A 10277-nucleotide genomic window follows, 5' to 3' on the forward strand; every position below is an offset into this window, starting at 1 on the left:
CTTTCTTTCTTTCTTTCTTTTTTGGTTGGTCATGGGGTTTGAACTCTGGGCTTGGGTGCAGTCCCTGTGCTCTTCAGCTCAAGGCAAGCACTCTACTGCTTGAACCACAGTGCCACTTCCAGTTTTCTGGTGCTTTATTGGAGTCTCATGGACCTTCCTGCCCGGGCTGGCTTTGAACCATAATCCTCAGATCTCAGCCTCCTGAGTAGCTAGGATTACAGGCATGAGCCATTGGAGCCTGGCTGAACGCTCCATTTCTTAAGATAGCAATAGGAGTTGGGCATGGTTATTAAAAAACACACATTTTTTTCAAACCTCATTTTATCCTGAAATTTTATTCTTTCTTCCCAATTTCCAATAAACTCCAAATAAATCCAGTTTGTGTCCAACTATTTTATGCCCTTTTTTTTTAAAACCTTGGTTGTTTATTCTAATCAAGAGTGACAAATCAAAACAAGGATCATTGAGAAAGCACACAAAACCTCTTTGAATTATTAAGGGATGATGATAACATTGGCCAGGTCTTTACTAGGAAAAAAAATCTGTTAGTCATTAGCTTTCAGCCCTTCTCAGCTCAATTGCATTTGTTCATTCATCTTATTTATTCAGTCACTCATTCATGTGGTCTTATTAGTGCCCCAGATAATGTTGAGCTCATTGATGTGAAAGATGAGCTTCTTTGAATGATGAAAAAAATCCCTTGGCCTTAAGAAGTCCTGGCTGGTGGAAGGAGACAGCACAGTGGAAGTAGGGTAGGTAGGAGAGCACAAAGGTTTGAAATATTGGGTAGTCTGAAAAAGTGACTTGGATTCCATCCCAATTCTCTTCAAACAACAACAAATGCTTCTGAAATGACACTAACTTCTGTTCTCATCTACTTCTGCTCCTGGCAGACTGAGGAAGGCAGGCAGGAGGAGACTGCAAGGGTGAACTGACTTGGGTTAGAAACGATGGTTATACTAAGCAGAAATTGCAAAGGGTTTTCTTGCTCCACTTCAAACTCTGCCCATTAGAGTGAACAAGGGGACCCAGGTATGCTGGTGCATGCCTGTAGTCCCAGCTACTTGAGAGGTGGAGGTAAGAATATCTTGGCCTAAGGCTGGCTCAGGCAAAGGCTCAGGGGAGACATCCATCTGCAAAACAAACTAAAAGCAAATAGAGTGGTGTGGCCTAAGGGGTAGAGCCCTTGTCGTTCAAATGTGAGGCTCTGAGTATAAAAGCAACAGATGTTTATAAGAATTATTTATAATGCTTATAAGAATTTATTGTATTGTTGTGGTTTGGAGAACTCACAACTAAGAGAACAGTTTTGGGGTCTAACACTTAATACTTTAAAGTTTCTTTGCTGTAGGTAGGTTTCTCTCCTGTTACAGAGATGGTAATATTAACTTTTGAAAATATTCATAGGTTATTTGGGGAAGTGAGGTATTAAGTGTGAATGCATTTGTTGTTTTAAGGCCTACATGCTGTGTAAGAAGAGGTGCTGTTATCATGTGAGTAATCCCAAAATTCTTTTGCTGAAGAGATGTTCTTTAGTTTTAGATTTGGCCAGGAAGAGATGTCGCTTTTTTACTGTGAGGAATTACCCTGTAGCAGTCACTTCGATAGCTATACTCTGAAAACTTAATGCTCAGGACAGAAGTCAGGCTAGATTCCCTCTCCTCTCCTCTTTCCTCCTCTCCTCTCCCCTCTTCCCCCCTCCCCTCCTTTCTTTCCTTCTTTTTATTTTTTGTCATGTCTTGATTTCCATTCAGAGCTTCTGATAACATATTCTCCTCTCTCTCTCTCTCTCTGGTGCTAATCCTGAGGTTTGAACTCACTGAGAATATGTGCTCAAGGCTCAAGTACTCTGCCACTTCAGCCACAGCTCTACTTCTGCCTTTTTCTTTTGTTAGTTAATTGGAAATAAGAGTCTTAAAGACTTTCTTGTCCTGGGCTGGCTTCTAACCACGATTCTCAGACCTTAGCCTCCTGAGTAGCTAGGATTATAGGCATGAGACACTGGTACCTAGCACTGTACCACTTGAGCCACAGTGTCATTTTGGCTTTTTCTGTGCAGGTGGTACTGAGGAATCAAACTCAGGGCTTCATGCATGCTAGGCAAGCACTCTATTACTAAAGCCACATTCCTAACCCAGCTCTAGTTCTTAAATGGCTTGATGAAAACCTCTCAATCCCCAGCATTCTGTGGAAAAATCTGTACGTATAGACATCACTCCCATACTATTTCTATGATGTTTTAGGAAAATATTCATCTCATACATATCAGAGTAAAGAAAATTTTTTTCTTCTGTGTCACTACTGGGGCTTGAACTCAGGGCCCTGTGCTATTGTGTGGCTTTTCCATCCAAGGCTACCACTTTACCATTTAAGCCACACCTCCACTTCTACTTTTTGCTAGTTAATTTTGAATGTAAGAATCTCAGATTTATCTGGCTGGCTTTAAATATCGTTTCTCAGATCTCAGCTTCCTGGGTAGCTAGGATTACAGGCAGGAGCCACTGATGCCCAGTTTGGTGGGTACTTTGTAAAGGGGTACTATCATTTTCCAATCTCTTCCCAAAATGACACTACTACCATTTCAAAGATTTCAACTATTCTTAGGCGAGGCAAGTTGGAGTCTTGTTGGAGACTAGAGATTAGGAAAGGGAAGTCCTATTCAGATTTTCTATGCAACTTTGCCACCTTTGTTTAGGTTGTATTTGGGCTTAGATGCTGATTTTAGCTTGCTTTAATTACAGTTTTCCAAAGAAACAGAACTTTCTTTGGACCATCCAGGGATGTTTAGAAAGCCCCTGGGATTCTTGTTAGCAGGAGATCTAGCAATGTAGCATTACCATTGTGTAGCATGCTGGAAAAACCTTTCTGTTCAAAAGCAGTTTCCTTAATGAGCTATTAAAATTATAAATCCTCTATCACGTGGTCTCCTTCATGGGTGGGCTATTATGTTTGGCAAAGCAAAGCGGCTGAGCACATTTGTTTGAAGAAAACTTTCCTTCTGTGGAAGAACACCATGTAATCTTGGTCCAGCATGGTGGAAAATTGTATGGTGGCTTTCTTGTTTGAACTTTCTGGGCTTCTTTATTTAGACTGCTGTCTTCATGTGCGTTCATGACAAATTGGAAGTTGTTTTTGTAAGCATGCCTTAATTAGGAGGTATGTTGGTTAACAATGGTGCATTATGAAGCTTTCTAACCACCGGCCCTTTAAGAAGGCCTGAGAACTTCAAGCGATACAGTAGTTCAACCAAAGTTGGAAAGTATGTTTGTTCAAGATCCAGGTTTGTTTGCTCTGCTTTTCTGTCTTTCATTCCCACAGAGAGAAGGAATAAGGAGGGATGCATGGTGAATCTTGAGGATAAAAGAGACTGGCTTCTTGGGCAAGTGACCTGTTACACAGGCTGTCATACCCACCACCCAATGTATAGTTTAATTCCTCAGTGTCACCATTTTTCCATTTTTGAATATTTGCACAAGAGTCTTCACCTTTCCATGGTGTACCAGGACCCAGAAATTCCAGAGCAGACCTTGCTTCTGGGTCCCTTCACTGTTTTTATGGACGCCTCGATGATCCCAAATGGAGACAGCGAAAGAATCAGAGGAAGTAGAGTGCCCAAGGAAATAATACAGGAGCTAAAGACATAACTAGAACCCTCCAGTGTTTATGTAGATTTTGTGGGGGGGGGCAGTATGGGGTGGAGAAGAGATTCTGTTTGATGTAAGGAACTTCCTGTATCCTGAATTCCTATCTTTACAAGATAAGAAAATATTCTCTGGGAGTGAAAAGGAATGGGGATTGAGTGCAGGGAAATGTGAGCACTCCCCTCCCCTCCCCCGGTCATAAGCAGCTTTGGCTGGCAAATCTGGCTGTGTTGCTCAAATTCCAACGTCAGAACTTTCTATGGCTTCTCGCCAAGAAGTGGCCCTAGGCAGGTGCTTCTGTCTGTGGGCCCTTCTACTGTGGTCGAACTGTCCATGGCTACATCGCCTTGTGAGTCCCAATACCTCCAACCTCACTTCACTTACAATCGCAGCCCACTGCTTGATCTGGTCCCCTTCCTCGCTCTATTCTCTGTCTATTCTCCTTCTGCTGCTTTTCACATAAACGTGTAAAACTCTACACTGAGTAGGTGCTGAGTACCACTCAGCTAGTGGCACGGGAGATTAAGTTGACAGCCACATTTCTTACCCTTAAAGGTAAGCCTGACTGAGAAAGAGTGAACCTAACGCAACGGTGATATTCACAAGTCACTATGTTGGAAATGAACTTTACAACCTGAGGGGGAGGGGATTGAGTGGGGAGTGGGAGAAAAATGAGGGAGAGGGTAATACTGTTCAAAAAGAAATGTATTTAAATCTGGGTGCTGGTGGCTCACGTCTGTAATCCTACCTACTCAGGAGGCTGAGATCTGAGTAAGAAGATAATAGTTCAAAGCCAACCCAAGCAGGAAATTCCATGAGACTCCAATAAACCACCAGAAAACTGGAAGTGGCACGGTGGCTCAAGTGGTAGAGGGCTCGCCTTGAACTGAAGAGTTCAGGGACAGCGCCCAAGCCCAGAGTTCAAGCCCCATGACCGACACCTCCCCCCACTATGTACTTATTAACTCACTTTTACAATAAAATTTAAATTAAAAAAATGCCAGCCTTCCTGCTGCCTCTCATCTCTTTAGCTGGGTCTGTTCTCTGTCAATTGATCCAAGTTCTCAGAATTCAACTTAGCTCACTTCTCACATAGTACACTTTTGGCAAGTGCATGATCTCTAGGCTGTCTGAGATCCAGGAGTTTTTCTCCTTGAGCATCTTCATGTCAGGGCTGGTATTTTCCAATGTTCCCATACAAATGATGATTAGAAGCTGGGTGGCAGAAGCTCATGCCTGTAATACTAGTCAGGAGGCTGAGATCTGAGGATCATGGCTCAAATCCAGCTAAGGGAAGGAAAGTCTGCGAGATTCTTATCTCCAATACATTACTTAAAAAAATCTTGAAGTAGTGCTGTGGCTCAGATGGTGGAATGCTAGCCTTCAGCAAAAGAAGCTCAGGGACAGCAGCACCCAGGCCTTGGGTTCAAGTCCTTTTACCGGCATTCACACAAAAAAGGGGGATTAGAAAATTTGTCCCTTAGGGAGGAAAATGTCAAGAGTAGGTGTGTGGGGATACTCATTTCAAAGGGTGTTCTGTTTCCCAGAATTGACCTGGCCTTTTCACTGACTTTCAAACCAATCTTGATCTCACTATTCTCCAAAGTATTAGAGGTATTGGTACCACCAGTTCCAGTAACATTAGCAGATTAGTATAGTGGCTTGTTCCTGTAACCCCAGCTACTTGAGAGGTGGAAATTGGCCCGGATGCACACAAAATTAATAAGACTTCATTTCAAACAATACACCAGATATGGTGGCCAGTGTTGGCTGTCCCAGCTACCTGAAAGGCATATAAAGAAGGATTGTAGTCCAAGCCCAGCTTGGATAAAAAACTCAATCTGAACTGAAAAATGACTAAGGCAAAAAAGAACTAGATGCATGGGTCAAATGGTAGAGTGCTTGCTTAGCAAGCTCAAGGCTCTGAGTTCAAACCCTAATAACACACTGTACACACATCCACACACACACACATCCACAACACACACATCCACAGACATACACACACAAGTGTTGTGTAAAATTTACAGTGAAACTCAAATTACCAGTCTATTTTAGTGGCTCTCCCTTTGTATAAAGTCCAGCTGCTTGTTGAAAGTATGTACTAACTTGAAAATAGCCTCAAGACTTTTTAGGTATGAAACATATTTAATAAGTTTGAAGTAGCCTTGTTTTCTAATTATAGTTGAAAAATTATAGTTGAAAAGTGAACTCTGGCTAACGGATAGTTTGGCCATGGACCTAGAAAAAGATGACTCAGTGAACATTGAAGAAGGAACACGAGAGCAGGTAACACCCAAACTGAAGTTGGTCTTTCTAAAATAATTATTCTTTCGTACTTTGTAATTTTTGTCTTCATTTTCCTTAAATGTTGGAAAAGACTTCTGAGTAATCCCCAATTCAATTTGCTGCTCTAAAAAAATGAATGGCACCATCACAATAATGTCGGTTGTAATCTAGAGACTAGGTGCCATATTTTATCTACGTCATGTATTTTAATTTTTTTTCAGGAAAACTGTCTCTTGGTTCTGTCAAATTACAGGCATATATGTTTATTTCTTTCGTTTTTTTTGCAGTAGGAATAATGAATTTTTAGGTATATGAAATGAGGTAGAATAAATGCCCTCAATGACGCTAATTTCATTTCCTAGCCAAGAGTTAGAAGAATACATTTTAATTAAAAAATCAAATAGATCCTATAGTGTGACAGCTTTATTTCCCCTCTCCCTCTTCAAAGTAATGTCTTAGTACATTGGGAAATGACCTTTGGTTTTGTTCTTGGAAGTATAGAAAAGTCACGTCAGGGAAGACGGTGAATGAGAAGCTTGTCTCTGAGTTTTAGTCTCAGTAAAAGAGTCTGAAGATTTTCATAAGTTTTACAAGTAATCCTTGCAAGCTCCCTGGAAACTGTCATTTTCCCCAGGGAGGAAGAGGGAAGCTGCACTGGGGTCCTGGGCAGGGCCCCTGCTAGAGAAGGCTGACATCTCGCAGGCTGTGGCAGGGTACGGAGAGTGATGTATTGTTTCCATGAGCACACCTGCTCCATTTCCCTTCTTGGTGGTGACAAATGGGAACTGAGTGTAGCCTGGCAAGGTATAGGCCAATGCAAACTTGTTCCTATAAACCTTCTTTCCATTTCCCCCTGCCACCCTTTTATATGACTTCAAACTATAATTACTTGGTGATCTTGCTTGAATTCTTCCTAATAGGACATGTTTGGGCCAGGGGAATAATCCAAATAAACTTTAAAGCATGAGCCAAAAAGCCTATGTCAGAATATTCCAGAATCTACCTACTCACTTGATTTCTAAGATGTGATTACCCTATTTCTATAGGGTTAATTCTATAGAATTCTGTTTCTATGATTTCTATTTCTATTTCAACTATTTGTATTTTCAACTTGCATTTGAAAAGGCCTCCTTCTCCTTCTTCTTTTTTTTTGGTTGGTGGTGGGGCTTGAACTCTGGGCCTGGGTGCTGTCCCTTAGCTCTTCATCTCAAAGCTAGTGCTCTACCCTTTGAGCCACAGCACCCACTTCCTGCCTTTTCTGTTTATGTGGTGCTGAGGAATTGAACCCAGGGCCTCATGCATGTGAGGCAAGCACTCTACCACTGAGCTACCTTCCCAGCCCATGGCCTCCTCTTCTTGAATACCAGAATGAAGCCAGATCTTTGGACCATGTGGGACTACAGGAAGATATTGACGGTATTTTAGAGATAGTTAGGTTTAAAGTAGGCTCTGGCCCAATCCAGTAAGTCAAATACAAAAGAAAGGTCTATCTGCTTATTTCATTGAGACTGAGTTAGAGGATGAAAGCCTTAGAAACAGTGGCGCTTGACCATTCGACACACATGACACACAGTCTGGTAAAGTAACCTTTAGTCAACAGCTGTGATGTTAAAGGCCCCCGCCAAAAACAACAGAGCAGAACAGGCGTTCCTGTCCCTTCAAGCTGGACAGCTGAAACAGTGGCTCGGGTTAACAACAAAACAAACAACCACCCAGGCCAATCTCTTCTGATGAGAGGAAAATATAACTGGAATTTAGACTTTGAAAAAGTATTATCTTATGGAAAAAGGCCAACTCCACTAGTGATTGAGGCTTGCCTGGTTCTTTATCACTCAGGAAGAGCATATTCATTAATTAAGGAGTAGAGACAAGACATTTGTGTGCATCTAACAAAAAGTCTTATATTAAGGCTCACATTATTAGTTATGAGAAGTGAAGGAACAAGAAATATTACCTCATACCTACTCTAATATAATATCATATTGCTTTTCTTTTTAAAAAAGCACATTTCTTCCTGACTGCTCATTTCAGTGGCAGAAAACATAAGAAATTTGGTATGTGTGTGTGTGTGTGTGTGTGTGTGTGTTATGTGTATATGTTTTGTTTCCAAAGTTTTCTTTCCTTAAAAGGCTGTATAAGGTGGCCATGCCTTTTATACAACTACTTAAAGGTAATAAAAACATTTTAAAAACATATCGAAAGTTGAAGCTAATGATAAATGATTATGTTACAGATTCCCAGGTTACTGTCATAGAACGTTTTATAAAATTCAAAAAAGAAACCATAAAGCTGGATCATTTAAGAAAAGTAATTCATTTCTTGCTCTGACTCTTTCCCAGAACAAACAAACAAACAAGCAAACAAAATTGCACCATTTTCCTTCCCAGCATTAATGAAATAGTTTCCAAATCCATTGCATATAACATTTCTTTATCAGGATCTCATTCCATGTATGCCTGGGCTGGAAACTGATCTCAGAGAATTAATCTGATACGTGCTTTTGCCTACTTTTCTCCTGTTTAGCTTTTAGCTGAAGTATACCAATGTTTTAATTCAATTTAACCTTTCTGGTTAAATTACCTTCCTGTAACACTCGCAATAAAAAGTGGCAGGTTGTGCATTTTATTCCTTTGGCTTTCTTTCTTTAAAAAATCTTTTGGAACTTTAACAACAAGAAAATCTGCATTACTTTAAGAAGTTGCCAAGCTATGTTTTTCTTGTTTTTAATCTAATGACTGTCAACTAGCAATGTAAGGGGGTTAGAAAAAAAATCCTGTGTTTTCAAGCTTCACAGAAAGTACATGTTAGTTTAACCAAACTGCCTTAAAAGCTCTCGACTGCTGTTTTAACATAGAGGCACTTTGCAGAAATCAGAACCTTTCCCCTGCACTCAGGACTCCCCAAACCCAAAAGCACAAGGTTTAAGGAAATCAGACATGTCCCTAAGGCTGACAGCTTTGCTCTCCTCTTACAGGGGCTCAGCCGTGGAAAAGCTAGCCTTGGGTGTGGCTCTTTTAAGCAACCACCTTAGTGTCAGAACTCTAGGCAGACTCACCGTGATGGCCTGAAGTCTTTCTTTCACCAGCTCAGCTTCTTCCATTCTGGGAAGTCAAGGACAGGAGGACACCGAAGGAAGCCTGAAGCGATCATAAATCAAGCAGCCTCCTTTGGGGAGGGGGAGGAGAAGCTGGGGTGTCAGAAGAGAAACAGGGAGAAGTCTGATCTTTGCAGCAGAGAGAAATTCCCGACTTGTCAGGAGCGTCTCTGAGCAGATGCACACATCAGGCCAGCAGACACATGTAATGAGGGTGTACCGGGAGGCAGACGCTGAGGCTGGCTGGTCCGGAGTTGACTGACAAGTTACAACGGCGGCAGCACAAACCCTTTTCCTTCAGGAGCTGCCAACTCTTTGTTGTAATGTTGCACAGTTAGCCAGGCAAGTTTTCTTATTAACTGTTCCTTCCCCGAGTCATTATTTTCCAGGCGAGGCACACGGGAAAGCAAGTTGGCTAAGGGTTTTCAATCAGCCTCTGATGTGTGTTTGTAGAAAGTTCCTTTGCTCCACTCTGACTTGGGGACTGACAAAGAGCACCTCATCTTTCACCAGGGTAGAAAGGCCAAGTCTTTTCTGCCTCTGTTAGCCTTTAGGTGATCTTGGAAACTTCTGGAATGACTTTAGAACTTCATAGGGTGGTCACTTTGCCTTCCCAGCTTCTCTTCCAAGGTGCCATGACCTCTGACAAACCTTGGAATCTTAGCTGGAGGCAAAATCAAAGGCGTTCAAGTGACAGTATGAAAAAAAAATCGGTTCATCAGGGGTTGCTTGCTGTGGTTTAAGTGATAAGTGCTACCTGATGCCTAACTCTCAACTTGGATTTCTAGAACATGGCCCTTGGACCGTGTTCAGAAATGATACTCTTGACTTTGGGAAATGTTGCTCTTTTTTTATTTTTGGTGCTTGTCCTGAGGCTTGAACTCAGGATCTCAGCACTGTTTCTTAGTTTTTTTTCACTCAAGGCTGGTGCTCTACCAATTAAGCCACAACTCTCCTTCTAGCTTTTTGGTGTTTAATCGGAGATAAGGTTCTCACAGACTTGTCTACTCTGGCTGGCTTGGAACAACAAATCCTCAGATCTCAGTCTCCTGAGTAGTTTGGATTACAGGCATAAGCCACCAGTGCCCTGCTAAAAGGTGTTTATTTTGACCTCAGCAGTTATGCAAGAGATAGGAGTGGCCTCTCAAAGTGCAATGGGGTATCTGGGACCACAGGCAGCCCATGCTACGCATCCTCCCCGGGCCCTTTGGCAAAGGTAGTGAAACTTTGAGGTTGGGGCAGAGACCAGGAAG

The 10277-nt window shown here is 41.8% G+C and overlaps 1 protein-coding gene across 1 annotated transcript in view; it reads right to left on the reverse strand.

The window, feature by feature from the left end:
* Palmd (palmdelphin) overlaps positions 1-9404 on the reverse strand; it is a 50645-nt gene extending 41241 nt beyond the window's left edge. Inside the window, exon 1 of the mRNA XM_013031406.1 lies at positions 8986-9404. Coding sequence (XP_012886860.1) covers positions 8986-9030 — 45 coding nt within the window. The 5' untranslated portion in view covers positions 9031-9404. The remainder of the gene's footprint in view (positions 1-8985) is intronic.
* Positions 9405-10277: the final 873 nt, after the last annotated feature.

The sequence above is a fragment of the Dipodomys ordii genome, unplaced genomic scaffold (genome assembly GCF_000151885.1).
Source record: "Dipodomys ordii isolate 6190 unplaced genomic scaffold, Dord_2.0 Scaffold139, whole genome shotgun sequence".
NCBI classification, from domain to species: domain Eukaryota; kingdom Metazoa; phylum Chordata; class Mammalia; order Rodentia; family Heteromyidae; genus Dipodomys; species Dipodomys ordii.